Consider the following 26,520-nt stretch of genomic DNA (forward strand, 5'->3'; position numbering starts at 1 on the left):
AAAGAAACTGAGCTAGAAGGAGTTACAGTTCATATAAAGATTTTAAATAAAAATACAGGTATTCAGAGTTTTTACAGCCTTTTGAGGAAAATTGAATTGAATCAGTGTACTGTTTGACCTCCTTTGTGAAAACCAAGATGTTCGGCTTTTTACCTGGAAATTTTCTTTTATGAAGATGAAATTTAGCCAATAAATTTATATGAAATTTAGCCAAAACGATTTGTGATTTAGAGCTGATAATTCAATTTAGATTTATCTTCTAGTATTCCAAACAGTACATGTTTCCAAAATAATATAACATTTTCATGAATATGGCTTGTGAGACAGATGAGTTTCACAAAAAGGCAACATAAGTCTCAGGGGAATTATACTAAAATGTACAACTGGTATGAATATCCACAGACATTTTGTACCATCTCAGATCTACTGATGCATGATGTCACCGTGGAGGCGGGGTTATGCAAATGAAGGAGAAGAAGGAAAGGGAGGATGTGAGCCTCCCATCACCCCCCCAACCCTCACCATCGTCATCCTCTAAGGTGTGTCTGCGCCGCTGGAGCTGCAGACAGACAGACAGACTGCCGGTGCACCGACTGGACGCGACCTCTTCTCTCTGTTTCAGTCCGGGATAAACGGATCATGGCGTCAAAATGTCCAAAATGTGACAAGACGGTGTATTTCGGTAAGTTCATGTTTTCTGTGTAACCGCTGAAGAGGCCGAGCAGCGTTATTATCAGAGGAGGGAATATTAACGTTATGTGAGGCTTTCTCATGAAATAATAGCCTGCTGTTCTTCTTTAATCCCTTATCTTATTTAATTCCCATGACGTTATTCAGTCTGTTTTTAATGACCATGTAGCTGCCCTACAGCGCTTATGGAAGATCAGAGATGACCATTGATAAAAATAAAAGGTTTAGTTTTATTAATGTAGATTTATTTTACATGTCTCACAGACTTCACAGCAACACTTTTAGGGATATAATTAGGGCTGCAACTAAAGGTTAAAGTCATTATTGAATAATCTTTTGATTATTTGGTGAAAATGGTGAAAAATGTTGATCACTGTTTTCCAAAAGCCAAGATGACGTCCTCAGATGTCTTGTTTGTCCCGAACAGCAGTCGCAACCCAAAGATATTCAGTCTACTGTCATACAGGACAAAAAAAACCCAGAAAATACTCACATTCCACAAGCTGAAATCAGACTCAAAACAAGTCAAAACAGTTAATTGATTATCAAAATAGTTAGAGATTAATTTAATAGTTGGCAACTAATTGATTAATCGACTAATCGCTGCAGCTCTAGATATGATAATAGCCTAACAAAAGATTTAATTTTATAAATATTCCTTTATACCACATCTTCCCTTTAATAAAAATTTACATGAAAAATACATTTTGTGACATCACTTCAATGTTATTTACTGAAATATTCAAAATCACAATGAGAAAAGTGAAGCTAATGTTCATCTCATTGAGTCCAAGTCATTTCTACCTTTTCACTCGGTCAAATGTAATAAAATACATGTTTTCAAATATTTCAGATTTGACATTGCAGCACATTTTGGTGAAATGTAATTTCTCATAATTTAGGCGTGACACAGTGTCGATAAAATATTCTATCCTTGCATATGTATTATATTTGTGAAACGCTGTATATATATATGTAAGGTATACAGTATTTGTACATGGAAAATAAACAGAAAAACAGTTTACGTCAAAAATAATCAGATGGGTATGTCTGTTTTTGGTTAGTGAATGAAATACATGACAAATCAAGGTACAAATCACATTGATGCAAATAAAGGCCATTAAAAAATGTATATTGCCATTAATCAGTCCTGTTAAATGGTTTGCGGCACTGCTCACAATGGACAAGTATATATTATAAAGTATATTCAAAGCTATGGAAGTGATAGCTACCGTGGTATAAACAGTGTGTGGTATATCATCTTGTGTATATTGTCACATCGCCCAACTTTATTATCATTCATTTAGAGCAATTACCCTCATGAAAAGAAATAAACCACCAATATGACGAGTAACTGTTAGGTGGCAGCAGGAAACGTACAAACTACATGATGCTATGAATTAAATATTTTTAGCACATACATATAATAAGAATATTATAGTAACAACATTTGAGGTCTTGGATCAGATTGCACTTAAAGGATTGGTATGAAATTTAGAAAATTATGTTTTGTCATATTATTATGAGAGATGCTTTTCTCAGTCTTACCTGTATGAGCCTATTTTGACCAGTAATGTAAATGATGGAATTTTGGAAAAACCACCAATAACTGGGGCAAACTGGGGAAATCAAACTCATACTTAAAGTCATACTCTTTAATTAATTACTCTCAAATCCAAAGAAGGGCGGAGATCAGATTTGATTTTGACAGTTCATTAACATCCATTCAAGTTTTCAGTACCCATCCACGATAAAAGGGGAACATTTGGAAATTTGGAAGGTTGGTCGTAGCGAGGTGTGACTTCACCCGTTGGTTTCACTTGAGACGGTTTGAAGTCCAGAGTTGCAGCTTATGGTCATCGCCTTCTTTTTGTTCTGAGCCATGACTTTCCAGATAAGGAGTGCAGGGCGTTGCCTTTCACGCTCTGGGAACACAAGTCATAAAATCTTATGAACAGAGCAATAATTTCCAAAATGACCATCAGCGCACTTATCAGAGGGCCTGAATGTAGAGATTGAGACCACAATGACTCCTTGAAAAAAAAAAGATATATTTAGTATTGGTAGAGAGATGCTTTTTGAATGGGAGTCTATTGAAACCAGGGCTGTCGATGACACTTGAAAGCATTTCTTCTGTGTTAGTTGCTGCTTGGTTTTACAGTCAAAACCCTTTTTTATTCCACTCAGCATGTTTTCATTCTGCTGCTCTCTTAACTAACTGCACATGCACAGTAACTAAGTCTCAATATACATCTATTTTACAAATACATCATTCCACTAACAACAGAATTATCATAATAATAAAATTATCAGCCATATGTAATAATATGTACATAACAAAAAACTCAACTCTGATATTTATAGTCAGTTTTGGCTCTTACATCAGCCGTATGACAAAGACACCATGTGACGGCAGGAATATTACAGTAATGCAATCAAACATGAAGTATAAACTTACTCCTGAGTAGCACAAACACACTGTAAGAGTCTGAATATTACAGTCATGTTCCAACGTCTAATATGTTCCAATCTAATAACCCTCCTACAGTAATTATCTTGTGTCTGGTCTGTGCTGCCTCAGTGTGTCCTCGTGTTTATCATTTCCAACAAGATTACCAGTCTGGATGTGAAATGAAAGTTTCTCTCCAAAATGTCCAAAAATGTCTCAGCTGGTCAGTGCCAGACTCAGACTGGTAACAGCTATGTGTCCCATCTCAGGCTGTAATGGGTTTACTATCTTTGGATAAGATTACAGTGAACCATTAACATACTTGTTTGCTTGTCGTCATCAGCCTTAAATGTCTAAACTGACAGCTTATGACAAATCAACATCTTTACATTTACATTTTTCAGATTCATGTCCATCTTTAAATGTAGGTGAGTTGAGTTTATGTGTGTCGGTTGCTCGACTAACGGCCGTCTTCTTTTCCTCGTCTTTAAGCAGCATTGTTGAATTCTCAAAAGGAGGGTATTATCTTTCTAAAAAGTGAGTTTAGTGATCGTGTATCAGTTTTCACCTTCTTTTTCATTTTGGAGCCACACCACATGGCCTGTTCAATAATTTATTGATTGCACATGGATCGATTTTCTTTTTGTTCTTTCCCTTCATGACTCTGGAGAGCAGCAGCAAACCACGCCCTGCAGCTTCAACCAGACACGCTGTTCGCTTTCTTACTCGTAACTCTGCTGTAAATCTAATGAATAAAAGAAAAAAATGTATCTCAAAAGAAAAACTGTATGTTTCCTTACAGAGGGAAATGAACCGAACCGCTCAGAGATTTTATCTTTGTTGGTATTTTGAGCTCCTGTCAGTTTCCATTCAGTCTTTCTTTATGCGATTAAGGATTTTTATTATTTTCCACAAGAGTGTATATCCAGCATTTCATTACTACAACAAATTGATATAGTGTATATATACTGTATATAAAATAAAAAAGGACAAAAGGGACAAAAAGCTAAGAAAAGGGGGAAAAACAAAAGGAAGATGTTTTGAAGGGGAAATCAAAAAATACAGGATCATGAGTAAAACTGCACTTTCATCATTAAATAAATAAACGAAGTAGAAGAAAAAGAAAATATGTGATGTTGCACTAGAAATTGCAGACTCAGATATTCTTTAAAAAAAAACAACAACATGTTTGATGTGATTTGCTCAGTAGATTCTTATAATTCCAAGGTTCCACAATGATAAGCTGACTAATGTACATATGCATGTCCTCCAGCATGGATGCAGAGTGTTCTCTGTGTGCCAAGGTGACTTACTGTCACATATCACAGTGACAGGCTGGCCAGTGAGTCTAAACAGGTAGTGTCATGTCGTATCAGGGCCTCGGTGTGTCTGCTGGGATATTCTGGGAGGAGGACAAACAGATAAATGACAGTCGGTGAACTTCTCTCACCTTCTGTCCTTTCTACAACAGTCTGTGTGCCTAAAACTTTTGAGTACAAGAGAGAGACAGAGAGTTCATAAGTTTGTTCATCCCACTTAGATTTTATGCATCTTTTGGGCTACCCCATTAAAATCTGGACTTCTGGGATTGAGAACACTTGAGGTAGATGTAATGGCACAATAACACTGTAGTTTTATGACACATTTTAATATAAATTCATGATTTCTGTCTCCTCTTCCTCCACAGCGGAGAAGGTGTCGTCTTTAGGGAAAGACTGGCACAAGTTCTGTCTGAAATGTGAGCGCTGCAACAAGACGTTGAATCCCGGAGGCCACGCTGAGGTGAGAGGAAGCTCATGTATTTACATTTTAAGATGAATCTAGAGGGATTTATGACGAGTGTAACTGAACATTTCTGTGTCATTATTAATATGTAGCAGCCCCGGGAGTCCTATTTTAGATTATAACAGTAGGGGAAGAGTCTGCCTGGTGAACTAGATCAAATATCATAATAACTTTTGTGATTAATAATGTAAAACTACTTGCCGTTACAGGCTGTAGGCCCTTCCATACACACGTCGTGTAAATGTACCCGCAAACCAAAGCCTTTAACAAAAGAGAACTTAACCTCAACAGGAAGTCCATGCGGTTTCCTCGTGGTCAAACTTGTACTTGTACTTTCTAACCATTAGAGAAGTTGGGAGAAAATTGTCTAAAAATTCAGTTTCGAGTTTCGCCACGAGGAAACCACATGCACTTCCTGTTGAGGTCACGTTCTCTGTCGTCAAAGGTTGAAAAAGTTATTTATCTGCCTGCGTTTAAGAGCCTGTTCACAACAGGAGAATGTAAATCTATGAGTGTAGAAGTCGGGAGGGAACAGTGTAGTTGTAGGTTCTTCAACAAAAATAAGTAATTAAATAATACTAATAATAAAAATGAAGGATTAAATAATGAAATGAATGAAAACAATTATAAAAACATTCAAAAATGTGAAATGTATTGTCTGTATTCATATGCATTGATGTAATTCTAACAGGTAAACTATGATGGGATTTGTTAATAGTAGAATAAGAAAAAAAACTGAACTCTGCATCAATGCACTATACATACAGTACCATGTTTAGTTTCTCTGATAGAAACCTGATACTTTATGATAAGTAATCATGTTATATTATATACAACATAAATTATTTTAAAGATCCTCTCTACACATGTTTAAGACATATAAAAAATACTCTGCTTTGAATTATATTTTGTGTCTGAATTGGCTAACTAACATCTGAATCTGTTTCATAAGTGTAACTACACAAGAGGTTCATTCTCAGTATCTGTGCACTGGACCATGATTGGCTTCAAACTAGTTGTGATGTCACAAATCGTGCTTGTAGGTAGACGTGTTCAACTGAGATGGAAGGTGAGCTCAGAGAAACTTTCCTCCTTCAGCAGATGAAAGTGAAAACAAACTCTGAACATACATCATTCTGCACAGAGAAGAAGAACAAACATCCAACTGAAGGAACAAGAAGAAAAACTTGTTTTTGTGTGTCAGTAATATTTTGATTCCTTGTCTGAAAAGGGTTATAAATGGAAAGTTAAACTTCGGATTTTTCACTGGAAAAGACACATCAGTCTGTATTATTTTAAACAACGCACATCAAAATGTTAATGGTGCAGCTCTTTCTAGGGAACTGGCTTTCACAGAGAATAATAAGATGAACAAAGGGGTAAACGTACAGCAGTATGGAATGATATTTAGCTGTTTTGTCACGCGTTATTAATTGGTGTAAACAGAGAAAATAACAGAGAGCAGACAAGTCATATAAACTCCTGCAAATAAGTTCTCGCTCATTTGTTATTAAGCATTATGTGAATCCAAACAGATTAAAACAAAAATGTGTTTAACAAAACTTTCCCACTCTCGTTCAAAAGAAAAAAAAAAACTGGAGGTTTAGTTTAGAGACTTTTAAAGGGAATGGATGCATCTGCTTATTATCCCTCCTTGTATTTTGCAGCATGATGGGAAGCCTTTTTGTCACAAGCCCTGCTATGCCGCCCTCTTTGGACCAAAAGGTTTCTTCTTGTTTAAACCTAAAAATAAACATTTCTACTGGTCATTTTCAGGGTTTTTTTTTTTTAAAGCAACATTTGCGTGTGTTTCAGGGGTGAACATAGGCGGAGCTGGATCCTACGTGTACGATACTCCCGTCAACGAAGCCCCTGCAGCCGTTTCCGTGGAAACAGATGCCAAACCAGAGGAGGAGAAAAGAGCCCCCGCTCGGGGACCAGTGAAGGGTGAGAAATACGTGGAGCAAAAATAGAAAGACTGTCATATAATAGGAAGAGACATTGAATGTCTGCTAGGATAGTGTAATCTCTGGAGGGATTAGGTTTAGTTAAGGTCATTTAAAACATGTGGGGGCAGCTTTTAGAGAAAAACAGGAGAAAATGAAGATGACAAAGAGAAAGAAAATATGTCAAACTGTCAGTAAAAACTGAGAAAAGCATATTGATGTTTTAGTGAAAGTGAGACTTTGATGACGTGTGTGTTTAAAGAGAACAACAAGGAGATAAACAGGATGGCATGAGAGATGGTGTGTGTTGCTTAAAGGCTCTAAATCTTCATTTCATACTGAATGTGTTCATGCATTGCCAATAAAGCCACGATTATTCGACAGTAAATAATGAATTGTTTCCTCCTCCAGCTGCAAGCTTCTCATCTTTCTCCGGAGGACCCAACACCTGCCCCAGATGCAACAAGACGGTGTATTTCGGTGAGCAGATTGGTGTTTTTCCACATCTCTCTCTCTGTTTGCATGTATATACAGTTTGAGTGTTGGAATGTGTCTACGTGACTAAGTCCCACTGGTTGCCATGGTTACTGTCTCCACGGTGTTCAGCTGAGAAGGTGTCTTCTCTCGGGAAGAACTGGCACCGGCCCTGTCTGCGCTGTGAGAGATGCAGTAAGACTCTGGCTCCCGGCAGCCACGCAGAGGTGAGAGATGCGACAATAACACGCTGACAGTGCTGATTTCACAATATGTCTGGTCATTTTACTACTTTCCATCATTTACAAAACTGCACCAGACTGGTTTTCCATGCAGATAGTAGTTTGTTCTATTGGTACGTAAACACAATTTTAACAGGAGGGGAACATTTTTCGAGGGGGGAACAGACTTTGATACAACACCCGACCTTTTTTTACTGTCATGTCGGGCATTTTAGTGCCGTTTAATGAGATATTTTTACCACATTTTACTGTTTTAACCCAAACCATGATCTTTCCCTAACCCTGACCAAATGGCTTTTGTGCCTAAACTTAACCATTTTACCCCAAACCATGGGAAGGATTGACGTATTACCTGCAGGCAAAAGCGTTCCTCCATTTTGAAACAGTTTGAACCTGATCACCTGATCTTGCACACTCAATATCAGTGCGCATGCGTAATAATTCCGTACCGACAATAAACTGACCATTGATACTATTGATGAATCCGTACCAATAGTCAGTTCCATTCAAAAAATGTCTACACTCTGTTAAAAAACTAAATGAAGCTTTTCAGACACTCTTTTCTCCCTGTTGCAGCATGACGGACAGCCGTACTGCCACAAACCCTGCTACGCTGTGCTGTTTGGACCTAAAGGTATGAAATCACAAACTCTTTCAGTTCAGTACAGGACAGCAGGCCAGGCTCTCAGAGAGAGACTGTGCATCATATATTATTCTGATTGTCAGCAAATCTCACATGCAGCGCCAAACCAACAATGAACTGATCTACTAACAAGTATTGTATGTATATCCACAGACTGATATATCTTATTCCTCTGTGCTGTAGACCTCTGTAGTTGTCCAAAAACTATTAAAAACACGTCAGTGAGCCAAACCGCTGCACTGGATGACATGTTCCTTCATCATGAAGAGTTTGGTCATGTTAATTTGTTTAGAAACGGCTCCAAAGACTAATAACAGCATCATGTTTTCAGTCTGTGGAGAGTAGTTCTGTGTAAGGCAGACACCACTGAGCATGCGTACATATCACAACCTACTACACTGTACAGTGTAAAGAGTTTTAGTATGAAGCCAACAAGCTAGCGTAGATCAGTTCATTGAGATTTGTTGACAATAAGAAAAATATAGAAAATGGTCAGACATATCCTTTAAACAATGGTTCAAACAATAGAAACGTCACCAAACAACATCATGAAAAGGGAGCCTGTGCTATAGTTGTAGATCCACAAATATTCATCAGAGTCAGAGTTGGTGGGTGAAGCTAAATAACTTTTGTTGTTGTGGCCTAGAAGTGTTAGATTGAAGGTCGGAGAAAAACACAAGTCGTACTTACAGAGAAGGAGAAACTACTGTGGAAACACTAGTACTATAACTGAAAACACATTCTCATATATCACCAATGTAATGTTAATTAAACATAAACAGCTAGATAGCCTTGTTATCTAGTTCGGTAGCCTGTAAATGTTTTTCAATATCTTCATAATTTTATTGGTAATAATAATAATTAACATTTGCCAGTTTGCACTTCATAAACCTGTGGCTCCTCTTTCAAAGGTTTAAGGGAACTGATGGTTAATATTCACTGGGAAAGGTCTGAGGAGTTTTTATTGATGTAAAAACACACGACACCATCACCTATAAAACTGGTCTGGTCATAGTTTCACTTTCCATTTGATTTAATGGGCAGTAACTCGCACAAATGTCTGGATTTCTTTATCAGTTTAGATACTTTCACAAGAGTTACGCAAAACTTTTGGGCTGATATTGATCTAAAAATGTCTTTATTGTTCAATTCTGTAAATGTTTTTTTTCTTTTCAATGTCTCCAATCAGCCTTTACAGTAGAAAAATATCAGGATTGCTTGTCTTGCTTTGTTTTAAAGGATCAGTCCACCTAAATCACTCACAAAAATCTCACTGAACTCCAGCCATGCAGGTTTAGAGATTATAACTCTCTTTCCACTCTTTTTACAACAACGGCGAATAAAGTTTGCTTTTGCTTCTCAAAGCCATTGAAAACATATAAATGAAAAACACGACAGTGCTGCATCTTTCCTGAAACAACGTCCCTGTTACTCTGAACATCCCCAGAATGAACTGTCAGCAATTTTGGGGACTTTTTTTTTGTTGTAATTCCAATTAAAACGGCTCACAGTGATGTCTGTGGATTATCTAGAATACAGGACCTTGTTTCTCAAAAGACGTTTTTCTACTGAGTTTTTAAAAATTAAATGAAATCTCAGATGAAACTATCCCGAAACCTTTTACTATCTACATGGCTAGACAGCACAAAGGGTTTTTTATGTAGGAAGTTTGTTATTTGGGTGAACTGACCCTTTAAAAGGTAACGCCTGCACTCTGCTCTCTCTCAGGTGTCAACACCGGAGGTGTCGGCAGCTACATCTACGACAATCCTGAAGCTGAGGCGCAGCCTTGAGCCCTGACGCTGCCTCCAACGCCCTGAGAAAGAAACACCTCCAGGACCCTAAATGTCTCTTTGATTTGCCTTCTACAGTCATGGTGACAAACGATATGTACTGCACTCACAGGGAGGGATGTTTAGATCTTTATGTTGTATTTGTATATTGTTTATATATCTATTTTTTGTACTGAAACAAACCTTTAATAAGTCCTCCCACGTGAGTTTCAGATTTGCCTTTTAAGTTTCTTGGTTCTCTTTGCCAAATAATTAACCTGCTATGTAGTGGATTAAAGCAGCTGTGTTTTTTCACTCATGATTAGTAGTTTTTCAGACTTTTGTGCACTAACAAGATGTACTGTACGAAAAAAAAAAAGTACAAGCCCAACAATTTAGTGTCAGTGTTTCTTGGATGAGATCATCCGGGCTCTAGAAAGAATGATGACTGTGTAGACGTAGCTAAGACATGCACATAGACGTGGATTTTACTGAATGTTATGAAGGTGTGTTTGGGGTCTGTTGTGAGCAAAAAGTGGTCAATCTGCTCATCACGTTTTCTACAGTAAAACTGTGTGATACAAAAACCGTCCTCAGTGTCTGTGACTTAACCCAAAACAGCAGCAATACTTATAAGTTATAACTATGCAAGGATAACTGTATTAATGTAACACATTTCATACACAGGGGGAAAAAATCTTTAGGGTTGCAAATAATGATAAATTTTATGTTTTATTCATCTGACAGTTTTTTTTTAAATTAATATGTTCATTGTTTAGTCTATAAAATGTTAGAAAAACAGTCAAAACTGCCCATTGCATTTCTCAGACACCAACATAATGTCTTCAGATTGCTTGTTTTGTTCAACCAACAGTTCAAAACCCAAAAATATTCAGTTGACTGATATAAAACTGAGACAAACAACACATTTAAGAAGCTTGAACTAGAAGATTTTTGGTATTTTAGCTTGAAAAATGATTAAAAAAAATTAATCGACTATCTGAATTGTTGCAGGTTAACTTTCTGTCAACTGACAAATCAATTAAACTGATAATAATTTTACTGCCACATATTCCAAATGTGATCATTTAGCAAAAGCGCTTCTTACAGCAATAAAACACCAAGCTGGAGTTTTAAAGTTTAAATTAATTTTCTGTTGAACAAGTAATTTATTAATCGGCTCATATCGTTTCTGCATTAAAAGACATTAAGGGGACCAACAAGAAGGAGCCTATAAACGAAAGCAGCTTAGATTTAATTTGGCCTCCAGGTAAGAAAACTTTAGCGTGTGGTGCAGTGATCTGAAGGCAGACAGGATGTGAAAACTGACTGCAGCTCTCTGACTGATCTGGAACCACACAGTTCAGGTTAGTTCATGTTCTCCGTTATTGTTGTTACATAACAGCTTTGCACACAGCAGACTTATAGTATTTTTCTATTGTTATGTGTGTTGCAGTTGTGCTCCACCTCAGAAAGGTGCGACCAAATAAAAAGGTAAAACGTCACTGACAGGATGCAGCTAGAAACGCCCCTTACTGGAAATAAGGAAGAGAAGAGCTGTCAAGTTAGACGGAATGACACAGGAAGTGCTGAGTCTCTGTACAAAAAAATAATAGTATAGGACCTGCAAATAACAATAACAATAATAATACTGTATCAATATGTTGTAGTGACCAATTCTGGAGAGTAACTAAGTACTTTACATATTATTTTGAGATATGTGTTTTCACTACAATTTGTACTTTTGTGCTTTTTACTCCACATACACATACATTCATATGTTTTACTTTTTGTTGTAAATTTCTATTTCATAGTATTTATGATTCAAGACTCACAGCAACACACTGGGTGGCAACACTGAGCGCAGTCAAATTAGTCTTCTTCTAGTTCCAATTAGATCATGAAATAAATATTTACAACTGTATATATATATTGTATATCTATTGCACATTTGTGATGTGGTAAAAATATAAATATTGCCTAATAGGGAAGAGTGTGTGAGTGTTTAGTGGGCTGTTGGGTAAGCACTGTGTGTGTGTGTGTGTGTGTGTGTGTATGTGTGTGTGTGTGTTATGTATGATGACTTGTATTTTCTCTTACTTTGTATAGATTATACATATTATATATTTTGGTACCACAACACCAAACAAATTCCTTGTATGTGCCAACCTGATTCTGATTCTTCTGATCCTGATAATGCACACATCTGTAATAATAATTAAAATATATAGTAATGATAATAATAATTTATATTATAAAATAACACTGAAAGGGGCCATTCTGCAGCATATGAGCAGGTACCGACACTGATGTCATGTCCTCTGCAATTTCAGGGTTGATTATACATTTTACAATTAATGATGTAGGTATATTTATATGCTGATTCCAGGAACAAAGTCTAATAAAATTCAACTATTTTTAGTAAAAAAAACAAACAAACAAAAAAAACATTCACCACAAACAACACCTTCTACTGGGAAACACATTTTACAGAAAATATAATTCACCTGTTGGCAATCAAAATTCAAGTAATAAAAAACTCAGATTGCTTTTATTTGTAATACTCTCGTTACTTTTTGCTGATACTTCAACGTTGAGTTTAGTAGAAAAAACAAGACATTATTAGACATTAACTTGGCCTTGGAAATTACAATGGACATTTTCACCATTTTCTGACATGTTACAAATGAAAAGATCATTCTATAAATGCAGAGAATAATCAACAGTTGACAATAATCATCACTGGCTCTCATTCAAATGAAAAGTACATGTGTTATTGAACTAAAGTGGGTTTATTCATGATTAAATCACCAGTTGTCCCTGAGGGGTGAAATGACGCAGTTACTCATCCATGCTGTGAAAAAATGAAAGTAAACATGTGGCTTCCTCATTACAGTTTACTGATACTTAAACTTTTTGAGTGTAGGACTTTTACTTTTTATATTGTAGTATTTCTACTTTTACTTACTGATATGAATACTTCTTCCACGACTGGGAGCCACTAGATAAATACAGGTACAATTATGTCTACTGTTTTGGCTCATTGGGAGCGCCTTAAAGTGATAGGGAGTTTCTTTTAACTGTGAATCATGCAAAGATACTCTAGTGGAGTCAGGAAGCTTGAAGTGGAATCTGAAAAATGTATTTACCATTGGGCTGGGAGTCTCTTCTATTATCTGAGAGAAACTGGGTCGACCAAAAGAATTTAGTGTTCACTTAAATCTAGGTAGGTCTTTTTTGTTTATTTATTTTATTTTCTTGTCCTTTGTTTGTTCAAATTGGCAGATAACTCTGGTTCACTCTCCATCATAGTAAAAAAAATTGGGTAAAACTTCAGTCAGCAGTACATCCTTCAGATGCGTCTTATTTTGAAATACAACACCGGAAGTTAGCATTAGAGTTCTTCTTCGTTGGCGGACATACTCGGCAGCTCCGACGCGCCATCACGGGATTAGACGTCCGACGATTTTTAACAGCATAAATAAATAAAACCCGACACTTTCACACGGTGCAACTTGTGAGACGACAACATAACGTTATATCCGTTAAGTTTGTCCTCAACTCGGATAAGAAAGTTTATTATCCGCCCGCGAAGAAGCGAATTCAGTCAACTGTTAGCTTGTGACGTTGTTAGCTGCGGAGGAATTTCACAGCCTGTTTATGTTTTCGCCACTTCAGAGAAATGTTGGACGGATCTTCGGTTCACAGCGGTGAGGCCAACATCGGCAACGTCGAAAACAACAACCCGATCACCGGCAGCGATGGGGTGAACACGGGAAACAAGGCGAGACCGGCGGTACTGAAGAAAGGAGGGAAGAAGCTGCGGCCGCTACATCACCAGAAACCTCCGCGAAACAACCTCAACATCCGCCTGACCGACAACAACAACAACAGTCTGACGGCTTCATCCGCAGCTCAGCCCGGTACCGAGCTGCCTGCCGGTACCGAGACCGTACTGAACCTCCGTCATCTCAAACCGGGAGCCAGGAAAGAGGTAACATTAACTCCTCGGTTTAAACGACGCTAAAGTTAGCTTCCGATCCGGAGATGGAGGGAAAGTTAAGGGGACACATAAATATTAATATTTAACGGCTGATTCAGTTTTTTCACCACTTACACTTATAAAAATTGTTAGCCCACTTTCAGATTTGTGAAACCCTTTTTTTGCTTGTGAAAAATAAAAAATAATATTATAAAATATATAAAACAAATAATTCTCCATCCAGACCACATTAGACCAGGTCTAGAACAAAAACTACTATACTTAGACATGCAAATCTGGATTAGATTAACCAGGAAACTCCAGAGACTCAATAAAACAGTTTCAGATTTAGTGTCAGTTTACTGTCATAGAGGACTAAAGGAACCAGAAAATATTCACATTTGAGAAGCTGGAATCAGAGAATTTTGACTTTTTTTTTCTTAAAGAACGACTGCAAGTTATGAATTGATTATCAAAACAGTTGGCAATTGATTTAGTAGTTGGCAACTTATCCATTAATTGACTAATCATTGCAGTTCTAGTCCTCTGTGATCTTGAATTGAATATTTTTGAGTTTTTGATTGTCAATCAGACAAAACAAGACATTATAAGACATTAATTTGGCCTCTGAAATTACATTTTCACCATTTTCTGACATGTTTTAGACCAAAATATCATCCTGTGGACGCAGAGAATAATCAGCAGTTGACAATAATCTTACTTGTCTACCTACTTACATCACTTTCATAAAGTTTTTAAAGATATGCGCTTTCAAAGACTCATAAAAAGATAATAAACTAAAAGGTTCATGTGGTATTGAACTAAAGCGGGTTTAATCTTGATTAAATCCCCAGTTGTGCCTGAGGGGTTTGAAATGACGCAGTTACTAATCCATGCTGTGAAGAATCGAAAGTAGACATGTGGTGAACAAGTCTGACTTCCTCTGTTTGTCGGCTGCTTCAGGCAGAGAAACGCAGGCTGCGGCAGGTTTGTCTGTAAGATAAAAGAGGAGAAGAAGAACTGCACGTTTCATAACACTTAAAAGATAAAGCCTTGCACATGTTTTATGACGTATTCAACACTATCATATTAAAATGGTTTATTGACGTATTAAAGTTATGTAATTTAACAGTTGTTACGGGGCAGACACTGACTGTGTCTGATAGTTATTGGGGGGGGGGGAAGCTGTGGAACTTGATTTTTAACAGAATATACGACCGTATGTTGTCAGGACCGGTGCAGAGAGTAAAAAGAGGAAATGTTGTGAAGCAGGTTGGATGGAAGTGTGATTATGGTTTGAGGTTTGCACGAAACTGTTTAAGCTCCTAAACCTCATTACCTAACCGCTTCATCCGTGTGTGGTTGTCCTCTTTTCACTCACAAAACAAAAACCAGCTTCTAAACAACATACTCAGTGCTTTTTATGTGCACTTAAAGGACGAGTTCACAGTTTTTCAGTTGTGTCTTAAAACAACAGTCAGGAGCCCAAATGAACAGTGAAACCTGTTTTTTTCTTGCTGGAATCATTCCTCCTGTTCATACTGACCATTAGAAGATCCTTCATAATGACCTTACAATGGAAGTGATGGAGGACAAAAGCTAATATGAAGCTTCAGCGTCCAGATGAGTCAAATCAAGTAGATATCTTTCAACGTTACAGTCTTTGTAGTGTCACAATTCCTCTTTTTGTTACTATACTTCCACCTGCAGCTCAACAGGGAAACACTGTCCGAGGAAACACAAAGAGGGAATCTGATGCTAAAAAGACTGTAAATGTGTCAGATATCCACTTGATATGACTAACTCAGACTGCTGAAGCTGAATATAAGCTTCACACAGACTTTTAAATGACTGTGTGGACACACTGTGGATTTTATCCTCCATCACTTCCATTGAAAGCACATTTGAAGGATCTTTTAATATCCAGTATGAACAGGAGGAATGATTACAGTGAGGAAAACCTCTTTAACTGTTCATACGGACACCTGACTGTTGTTTTTCTCCAGGACGCTGATGTCTTAACTGTCATGTAAACAAAGAACCTGGTTCTAGTAACTGGGGTTGAGGATTAGAGAAACCTTGTTTCCCCAAGTAGATTATTCTCTGGAGAACTCAGATTTCTCTGCTATGAACAGGATACTTGTGACCAGTTTTTTTTTTTTTTTTTACAAGTATGCATGTTCATAACAATAGACTGCAGACAGGGAAAACACAGAAGGAAGCAGCTGGATGAAAGGAGACATTGTTACACAGAGTGATGCGTCCAAAGTCTGACTAAAACTGAAACTAAAACAGGGAAGCGTGTAGAAGTCCACTTCCACATCTGAACTTTTAACTGTTAAAATGCCTGTCTCTCAGTGCTGCCCGACTGCTCCAACACACACACACGCACTCGCACACACACACGCACACACACCAAATACCAAAAAAAAAAAGTCAGGAAGCAGCGTCTTCTACCATTAAAAATTAAAATCAGTAAGCCACGCTTCCAGAAATCTGGTCACTTAAGTTCATGTGAACACAGACTGAAGCTCCTCCGTGGGCTGGGCAGCACGGTTGAAACATAAAATCTTTAATTTTTTTTGTTCACAGTTTGGGAAAACCCATGATTTCAGTCAGTCAAAAACATGATTGAAAGGTATTTTTTTTCTAGGTCTTTATGTGCAAAACAGTTGAGCCCTGCATCACTTGCAAGGCTGTAATCGTTGTACATATTTAAAAGTACAGCTCTGAACCATCAGTAACACTCGATTCAACTCATGTAGAGCACAGACTTCCTGTTTAATAATCAGCATCCACTCAAGCACCTGCTATAAGAAACTGAAACGTTTGTGATTTTAAAGTTACATGCATCTCTTATCAAAACGAATAATTTAATTTATATTTATTTAAAAGACACGTTGGGGTTTGTGGTCACTGAGACGAAGACAGTGAGATGTGGTTAAACACTCACTGTGAGGATGTTGATTTAAGAGTTTGTCAGATAGTTTGAATAATAACCGTTTGTTTCTGTTTCACAGCTGCTGAAATCTAAAGGTGGCAGATCGGAGCGAGGGCCGGCGCCGTCAGGAGGCCAACCAGCCCGCGGCCCGGTCGGACACGAACAAATCAGCCAAAATGTGAACGTTCGGAGCCACAAGCAGGGCCAAAGCACCGGGGCTCCTCACGCCTCCAAGAAGAAAGACAACGGCAGCCCGAACAAGCCCTCCTCCCCCCACCAGCCCGCGCTCCGAGAGCAGAAAAAACCCCTCCACGCGTCCAACAACTTGAAGATCTTCAACGCGCCGCCCGCCGAAGCCGCGCCCGAATACCTCAAAGACGGCGAGAAGGTGTACGCTGGAGCCAAGTTCAGTGAGCCGCCGTCACCCAGTGTCTTACCTAAACCGCCCAGTCACTGGGTCGGAGAAAACGAGCCTCAACAGAGCAACCAAAGCCGAGAGCAAATGACTGTTCATTTAAAGTCGCTGCTGAAGGTTCAAGATAAAGCGTGACGGCGAGTGTGGAGTCCCGACGGATATCACCGATTGCCAACAACTGGAAAATTAGTAATGAGATAAATTAAGTTTGGCCTTTAACACATTGCAATACAACGTAGGGAGTTTTTATTAACTGTAGTACATTTTCCTGTAATAAGCCAGCACGCTGCCTGCATTTGTAAACAGTTCGGAGCCTCCTTGTTGTTGCTGGAGATCAGACTGACATGCTGTGTATGTCGGTCCTTAATCAGATATTTACTGCCTTCTCTTTGACAGGAGGAATAGAGAGTAAGATGTTTTTGTGATTTGAATTTATGAGAAAACAAATGGTTACTATTAAAAAAAAAAAGAAAAAGTGAAGGTATGAAAGTGCAGCGGGAGGCTGAAGTCGTCTCCAGCAGCAACACGATCAGCGTCTCATGTTTGCAAAGCGATGAAGGCTCTTTCTCTGTGAATAGTTTTGAAAAAGGCAGCCTCGCGTCGATCGACTTTTTAAAAGAGCTCGTGTAAATGTACATAATATATTTGTGTATATTTTTCCTCGTTATTTTAACTGAGATTCTAGTTTTGTTACTGAGGGTTTTTTTTTTTCCAAAAAAGAAAAAAAAAAAAAAAAAAAAAAAAAAGTCCCCTGCGAACTGAGGCACTTTGTAAACAGCTCCTTCAGCGTGAGGTACAGTGGACGTAAGAAAGACTTTTTCTTACCGATTTGCACTGAAAACTAAAATCGGGAAGGGAAACCTGACTTTGAGGTTCCGAAGCTTGAGCGGCCACTCCGATGAATTCACCAGCCAGATTAAAGCACAGGAGAGGACTTTCACATCTCGGCTGGTTACTTTCAAAACGGTAAACCGATAGCGGACGAACCCAAAGTCAACGGGTAAAGTTTACCAGCCGTCGACTGGTGGCTGAATCTTCCTTCCCTGAACCTGAACACGGGTCCAGCCGGTGGAAAAAGCCAAGAGTCAAATCAGGGACTGTGAAGCTGGCGAGGCCGTCGGAGCCTCAGCGAACTGAAGAGAAGATGGCCGTGTGAAAAGTCTCCAAACCAGCTGCTGCAGAAAGCCAGTATCCAGCATCCAGACCGCTTTTTCTTTTTTTTTTTTTTTCTTTTTTTTTTTTTTTAAACTTCATTGCACTGACTCAAGAGTACGTCCACATTAAACCGGCTCAATTTTAAAAAAAATCTTTGATCTCTTGTGTTTCTGCCTTCCGTCCACAACAAGTCGGCGTCTTTCTCACCCGACGAGACGAGACGTACACCTGCCCAGTCATCGTTATCACATCACTCATTTTAAATGTCAGTATAGCTGATCAACAACACAGCTGTTGTCACTTAACTGTATTTTTTTTTACTTTTTTTTGTCTAATTAGAGCTCAGACGATAAGTCGATTTGAAAATGTGAGGATTTGCTGCTTTTTCCTGTTTTTATATCTTTGAATATCGCTGAATATTTTATGATTTTTAGCGTGTTAGTCACAGAAAACAAGACATTTCTAACTGTGATGGGCATTTTTAACTATTTTCTGACATTTCATAGATTCATCTGGGACACAGTCAGCAGATGAATCAATAATGAAAATATGTGCGAGTCATAAAATCATCGATTCTTTTACCTGCAGGGCAGAGCAGCAGGCTATGACGGACAGTTATTTAGATTTAATACTTGTTCCATTATCTGACAATGGAGGCAGATAAACATACATTTGACCAGAGTATAAAGTATCTGAGGTTACGGACGGAGATCTCGCTCGTTGTTCTCACAGCATTTTAAAAAATTGGACGGCTTCTTGTGGACGTGGTCTTATTTTGTCTGTATATTATGTTGTTTTTTTTAAAGGGGACTTGCTTTCACACCCACGACTCCATTTCACATACCTCTTCTTTACCTTTTTCATTTCTTCGAGATACTTTAAAGCACGTTATTTTTTACCAAGAGTACAGTATGTGTTGGATTCGAGGCAGACGATCTTGTGATTATGTACCACGTGTGTGTGTGTGTGTGTGTGTGTGTGTGTGTGTGTGCGTGTGTGTGTGTGTGTGTTTCTTTCTTTGTTTTTATTTTTATCTCCATGGTTTCTGTGGATGCAGGCAGCTGCTGGATCTTGTTTCTTGACCTCTGTGACGTCACGTAAATGGAAAATTGTATTACTGTAGTTTCAAAAACTGCCTATTTCATTGCGATGTTTTAAAATGATTTCATTCCAGTTATGAGAACATGCTCAACACGACCCCATGACACAATTTGGAAAAAAAAAAAAAAGTTTATTTTATGAAGTGTTTCATATCTAAATTAAAAAATTATATTAAAATATTGGTTACCCCTATTAAATGTTGTCTGTGTTTATTTCACGCTAAGAGAAGTCACATTAGTGTGTTTGTGTTTCCTGTTACAGATGGTTTCTTCTATTTTCATTTAGTTTATTTTTATTATAAAGTCTTTATGGTGCGAAAACATTCTATTTGGGATTTTCTTGCTTAAGATCAGACACCAAAACATCTGTAACAAAGTGTTTCAGTGTATATTAGGTGTTTCTATTATAAGTACAAACAACTACGCCTCTGCTGCAGTTGAACTTTTATTGATTGCAAAACATCCTACACATATTTCAACACCGATTATGGAACAAACAGCTCACCACTAACGGCTGACGGACCGTCACATCTTCCTGAAATAACTTTAAACCTCATTGTTTTGGTCGATGTTATTTACAATAAGCAGCTGGAAACATTATTTTTTTTACCCACAAGTTTCTAAAAGAAATCAAACTTATCTGCAATTTCTAACACCCAGTTTTGACCAAAATATCAACAACTTTCTTTGTGCAGCTTCATTTGAATGAACTTCCTGCTATTTGAACTGTGTGCGCTGCACCAGGCACAGAAGCACCACACGGACAGGCCTCGTGTCCAGAACAAAGCTTTTACAACACTGAGTGGACAGATCTCTAGATTTTGACTCCCACATAAAGTCTATCACAAAAACAGACTTTTTCACCTCAGGAGTTTGATCATTTTTAACATAATAATATGCAGAAAATATGGAACACCTCATCAGCAGAAATTAAGAGGTGACCTCAGCAAGCACCTTTATAAGCCAAGTAAAAACTCACCTGTACAGACTGGCCTTCAATTAACTTCCTCCCCAACATCTATGTATGTTTATTTTTATTTTTAATGTATTGCACTTATTTTAAATGTCTTCCTCTGTGTATAGCACCTTGAGTTACAACCACTGTATAAAAAGTGCTACACTAAACTTAAAGGCGCAGTGTGTAGGATTAAGTGGCATCTAGTGGTGACGTTGCAGATTGCAACCGAGTGTACACCCCTCCCCCTCCCCTTTCAAGCATATAGGAGAACCTACAGTGTCCGCAAAACTCACAAAAAACTCTAGAGCCAGTGTTTGGTTTGTCTGTTCTGGGCTACTGTAGAAACATGGTGGTGCAACATGGCGAGTGTCATGGAAGAGGATCCGCTCTCTGTGTAGATATAAAGGGCTCGTTCTAAGGTAACAATAACACAGTTCTTATTTTCAGGTGATTATACACTAGTTAAAACATACTTATGAATATTACATTCCATTTCTGCCAAGTCCGTTACACTAGCCGCTAAATTGTTTCAAGATAAGGAAAATGCTGATTGTTTTGTTACCATAAAAGTAAGGCCTTTAAAGAGTCTATGGCCATGCTAGCAGCTCAGTGAGAATGAACTAAATACTAACATAACCCTGCTTATAATAACAATGCTAATATGCTAATGATAAGCAGGTCTGTTAACTGTTCTTAATGTACTGTAGTTTAGCATATTAGCACGCTAACATTAGCTAATTAGCACAAAGTACACCTGAGGCTGATGTCATTAATTTTGCGGGTATTAAGTGTTTTGGACAAAACTAAAATGTTGACCTGATGATGTGGTGAAGAAGGAGCTGAGCCAGTCAGTCTATGTTCCAACCATCACTTCTGGTCACGAGCTTTGGGCAGTGACCAAAAGAATGAGATCACTGATACAAGCGGACGAAATGAGTTTCCTCCGGAGGGTGTCTGGGCTCAGCCTTAGAGATACGGTGAGGAGTATGGAGATCCGGAGAGAGCTCGGAGTATCGAGATGGGCCTGTTGAGGTGGTTTGGGCACCTGGTTAGGATGCCTCCTGGACGCCTTGTTGTGGAAATTTTCTCTCGTGAAAGAAGGCACATGGAGACATAAAGAAAGCATTAAACATTGTTACTTGTTGAAGCAGTTGTAAACACTATACAATCCATCACATCATCGCGTAACAATTATACAAATGTCCAAACACAAACAAAAATACAATCATCTTGTATTTTTGGAGAGAAAGCATGTTGTTCAGCTGGCCCTTTCCCTAAAGCCAGCCCTTTCTCTAAAGATTGTGAACTCAAACTAGACAGCTTTATACCTCTCCAGAAGCAAAGCTAAAAACAGTCTGGTCCCTAAATGGACACTTCCACAAACCGTTACACCTTCTTACAAACAAGTATGGTCTCTAAAACAGTAGGCTTAAGACAAAGATATATCTAGCTAACCCCAGAGGTCAGCAAGCAACCCTCAGATAGAAACAGGTTCAAGAGTTCAACTAGCCTAGGAGTAGGATTTCTTCACCAACATGTGTCCCCAAAATGACAATGACATTACATCACATTCAGTTGATAACAAACATTGACTCCTTAGTTTGAAAACATTTGTAACATATATACAAAAGATTTATAAAATGATAACCTACTATTCAGTTTTCTTTCACAGCCTCCTTCTGGAGGTGTTCAGACACATCCAACTGGTAGGAGACCCCGGGGCAGACCCAGAACACACTGGAGGGACTACATATCTCTTCTGGCCTGGGAACACCCTGGGATCCCCCAGGAGGAGCTGGAGGGCGTTGAAGGATGTCTGGGTTACCTTACTCAGTCTGAAGCCACCACCACCCAGTTCTGGATAAGTGGCGGTAAATGGATGGATGGATGGACCTTATGATGGTGTTAGGTTTAGGCAAGTTTATTTGAATATCACCTTTTAACAACAAGGCAATTCAAAGTGCTTCTCATAAGACATAAAAGACATTACAAGACATTAAAGACACACAAAAACACATTTAACTAGTATTTAAAAGAGTAAAATATTAGGAGATAAAAAAAAAATACGCTGAAATAGAATAAGACAGATAAAACAGGAGAATCAAAAATAAAACACAGTTCACAAATTTACGCCAGTCGGAAATGAAAAGTCTGAGGATCGAAGTTGTTACAATTCATCCTGAGAGGAACATGAACGTCTGAACCCAATTTTATGGCAATTCGTCCAATATTTAACTGAGACATTTCACTAAAAAACACAAATGTGAGCCTCATGGGATCTTCAAAGTCAGTAGGATTCATCCTCTTTGGACCACAAATGTCTGTACAACATCTTATATCAGTTCATCCGATAGTTGTTTTCACTTCAGTCTGAACTAACAACGGACATCCTGAGAGCCAAGTATAAATGATTTGATCCACAGTATTCTTTAAAAGGAGAGAAGTCATCAAGGTGTTTGTATTTCTAGAGAGAAATTATGTAATGTTTGTAGCTGAGGACAAAACAGAGATAGATTTGGTAGAAACTGAAGCATTCTGGAGGTCCACCAGACGCAGTAACCTTATCGAATATTTGTTAACTTTTGGATTGATCTGGTGGAGTTTGTCTTAGAAAGTATGTACCTAATTTTAAACGATGAGTCAAATCAGATGGAGTAAATTAATAATAAATAGATGAGAGATGGAGTATTATTTTTACTGAGGGAATATAAAGAGGGAAGTGCCAGGTCTAAAAACTGTGAATTCATTGCAGTGGTGTAACTTCTTATTAAGTTTTCAACAGAATAAGGAACTGACAGCTCACCAACCATTGACACACCATCATTTCATCATGTTAGGGGTCATCAGGTCATCAAGTTAACCAGTTTGTCAGTCTGGTTTTAGTGTGTTCTTTTGTGTTTTGTTTGGGTTATTTTACTTAGTTTTTTTGAATTTCTGCATGTTCTCGCTTTTTTTTTTAAATCAAACATTTACATTAAAAAATGTCCTCTCTTACTGACAGAAATATGAAGTTCAGCAACCAGGAGGACGTGACGCAGATGCCTCATCACAAAAAAAAGCACAAAACCAACAAGTGAAGCAATCATAGGGGAGTGACATCTACATCTCTTCACCATACGGACGACTTTTTATCTGAGGACACATTAGTTCATTAGACACTGAGAGAGACACAGCAGAATGTCTGGTTTCAGATGGATTTCATTATTTCTACTGCTGCTGCTGCTTCCTCTGACAGGTAAGACTGCTTTAAAAACATAAAACAGCATTTAATAAACATTCATTTAACTTAGAAGACTAATTATTTTGTTTTGGGCGTCGTGAGTGATTTGTTAAGAATTATCATCAACTTTCTCCACACCATGTTTTTCATATTCTTATTTTAAATGGTTTTCATAGTTTTTCTCTTTTTTGCTCAACAGCAGTAACTGGACAAACTTTCCTCTCCTTCACTGTCAGAGATGGAGAGAAAGTCACTTTGCCTGGTGAAAACGTGATAAAGGATCAGGATAAATGTAACAGTACTACCTGGCTCTTCAGTCATTCAATAGGCACAGCAGCAGTAGAGCTGATTAAACTTGGGCAGATTGGTGAAGAAGCCAAAGCTAAATCAGACAGACTGAGTGTTACAGCGAACTGTTCTCTGGTTATAAAGAAGGTCACAGTTGAGGATGCTGGTCGTTACACCTGCAGACAGTTCAAATCAGGACAACTACAAGGTCAAGACTCTCAGGTTGATCTGTCTGTTGTTACCAGTGAGTATTTACATCATAATGTTTTCAGTTCAAACTGTCTTGTTAGAACAATATACTGAAACATTACAATAATTATGATTACAGTGATGAAGTTAATCTGACTCTTGTTTTCTTTCTCTCACAATATCTCCATCTTCACCAGTGACTGAACATAAGGACAATAATGAGGTGACGTTAAGCTGCTCTGTGTCGACATATGATGAGTGCAGACACACAGTGAAGTGGGTGTATCAGGGTGAAGATGTGGACAAAGATAACAAAGACTTGAAGACATCACAGTCTACCTGTTCAGCCACTGCGTCCTTGTTGAATTCTCATTTTATTTACAAATCAAATTATTTTTTGAAGTGTGAAGTCACAGATCTCAACAGTGGAAAAGTGCAGCTGTATAACTTCAGTCCTCAGTTGTCATGTGAGAAACCAGGTGAGAAGATGATGAGCTGTTTAAAATCACTTTATTATCGTATGAAAAATAACAAAACTGCATTTGTGTATTTGATGTATTTTAAGTTTTAGGTTGATATAAATGTTTCTCATTTAGTCACATCAGATGGTGAACAATGTGTTTTTGTCTCATTTTAAAGTTTGTTGGTTTTTGTTATTTAATCTGTCAGGTGTGGCTGAAACAACAACAGAACCTGAAACAATGAGATCAACAACACAAGAAGGTGAGCAACAAAGTCACTCATATGTATTCAACATTTTATTCAATGTATTCAACCACTGCTGCCCCGGCAATATGTGAAAACAGCTGTTTACTAGTGTAGATGTAGACATTCTTTCCCAAAGACTTTTAATCAGTTCACATTGCAAAACTACCCACAAACGAAGTCTTGAAATTTTGATAAGTAGCCAAAATCTTTTAAACCAAGACTAAGAGTCATGCAGCCATGCTAGTGGCTCTGTGAGGCTGTACTGAGGCACAGCAGTGCTTTTACTGCTAACATACTGATGTGTAGCAGGTATAACGTTTAAAGTGTTTAAAATGTTCATCATCTGTGAACATGTTCCACGCAAGATCAATTTCATGCGTTGCGTTCTGGAGAGTGTTACCTGAAAATTCTTAACGTGACACAAGCGTGAGCTGCAGTCTGAGCGTTGCAGCTGGGGTCGCTATAGCAACAACAGAGAGCTGACCCCCTTTGGTTTGAGTTCACTTCTGCTCAAAAACAACATACGAGCAGTTTGATGAAGCTCCAGCTGAACTTTGTCACCTTCATTCAGACAGGAATTCTCTGTTCTTTCTCTGTGAGCGATTCAAAAGTGTCATCAAAGGTGACGATATCTAATCTCATATCACGATATTGATATCATATCAATATATTGCACAGCCCTACAATACACATCCCTCCACAGACACAATTTTGTTTACTTGTGTGGTCATGGAAACACACTGATTAGCTTTAACCAGCCTGTATCACCTCACTGAGGGCTGAGATTGGCATTGGAGACAGACATTTCCATTTGTGTTTGTGCACTTTACATGGAGCATGTTTGAGGCCTTAGTTTAATGTGTTAGCATGCTAACATTTGCTAATCAGCACAAAACCTAAAGTACAGCAGAGGATGATGGGAAGGTCATTAGATTGCAGGTATTTGGTCATAAAACAAAGTATTAGACAACTTGAAATGTTGAGCTGATGATGGAAAGTCAGAAGATCATCAAAGATATTACAATTCATCCTGAGATATTTCAATAAAAACTACAAAGTGAACCTCATGGTGGCACTAAAGGAAAAAAAGAAATCTCCAAGTTCATTAGGATTCATCCTCTGGGGAACATAAATGTCTGTACAAAATTTCGTGGCAATTGTTGGCGGACAAATAGACCGACTGACATTGTCGTCCCTACAGCCACACTACTTCAAATGTTTTCACTTCCTACTTTCCTCAGTGACACATTTCTTTGTTGCACAATTCGCACAGATTGTTCTGCTCTGAGCTACATAATGTTGGTGATGCGTGTGGCTGAACTCCTCCTCATCACTGTGATTACTGTTCTTCTCTTCAGAGCTCGAGGTGAGAAAATTCAGACCAACATTTGTTAAGTGTAAAACAAACTGTAACTTTAGAACTGAAATGTTACTCTGTCATTTATTTTCCAGGGAACCAGAGACCACCTGATGACAACATTGTGAGTTGAAAATAACAACTGAACTGATGTATAAAAAGACAAATGTGTACATTAAGAGACTGTAAGTCAGTGCAGGACTGTG

The 26,520-nt window shown here is 38.1% G+C and overlaps 3 protein-coding genes across 4 annotated transcripts in view; all 3 read left to right on the forward strand.

The window, feature by feature from the left end:
• Positions 1-497: 497 nt before the first annotated feature.
• On the forward strand, positions 498-10,520 carry LOC137169547 (cysteine-rich protein 2-like). Its single transcript, XM_067572807.1, has 8 exons — positions 498-682; positions 4,827-4,921; positions 6,592-6,649; positions 6,740-6,871; positions 7,282-7,350; positions 7,477-7,571; positions 8,163-8,220; positions 9,958-10,520. The coding sequence occupies exons 1-8, from the start codon at positions 640-642 to the stop codon at positions 10,020-10,022; spliced, it is 615 nt and encodes a 204-aa protein (XP_067428908.1). The 5' UTR covers positions 498-639; the 3' UTR covers positions 10,023-10,520.
• A 2,901-nt stretch (positions 10,521-13,421) lies between these two features.
• Positions 13,422-19,611, forward strand: pnrc1 (proline-rich nuclear receptor coactivator 1). Its single transcript, XM_067572805.1, has 2 exons — positions 13,422-13,995; positions 17,004-19,611. The coding sequence occupies exons 1-2, from the start codon at positions 13,684-13,686 to the stop codon at positions 17,472-17,474; spliced, it is 783 nt and encodes a 260-aa protein (XP_067428906.1). The 5' UTR covers positions 13,422-13,683; the 3' UTR covers positions 17,475-19,611.
• A 2,709-nt stretch (positions 19,612-22,320) lies between these two features.
• The window catches only part of LOC137169545 (uncharacterized), a 28,051-nt gene continuing 23,851 nt past the window's right edge, over positions 22,321-26,520 (forward strand). For both annotated transcript variants that reach the window (XM_067572804.1, XM_067572803.1), the window contains exons 1-7: positions 22,321-22,461; positions 23,554-23,787; positions 23,972-24,304; positions 24,447-24,728; positions 24,919-24,972; positions 26,231-26,323; positions 26,410-26,438. In XM_067572804.1, the coding sequence (XP_067428905.1) occupies positions 23,730-23,787; positions 23,972-24,304; positions 24,447-24,728; positions 24,919-24,972; positions 26,231-26,323; positions 26,410-26,438 (849 nt within the window). In that variant the 5' untranslated portion in view covers positions 22,321-22,461; positions 23,554-23,729. The remainder of the gene's footprint in view (positions 22,462-23,553; positions 23,788-23,971; positions 24,305-24,446; positions 24,729-24,918; positions 24,973-26,230; positions 26,324-26,409; positions 26,439-26,520) is intronic.

This window comes from Thunnus thynnus, chromosome 18 (assembly GCF_963924715.1).
Source record: "Thunnus thynnus chromosome 18, fThuThy2.1, whole genome shotgun sequence".
In the NCBI taxonomy this organism is placed as follows: Eukaryota; Metazoa; Chordata; class Actinopteri; order Scombriformes; family Scombridae; genus Thunnus; species Thunnus thynnus.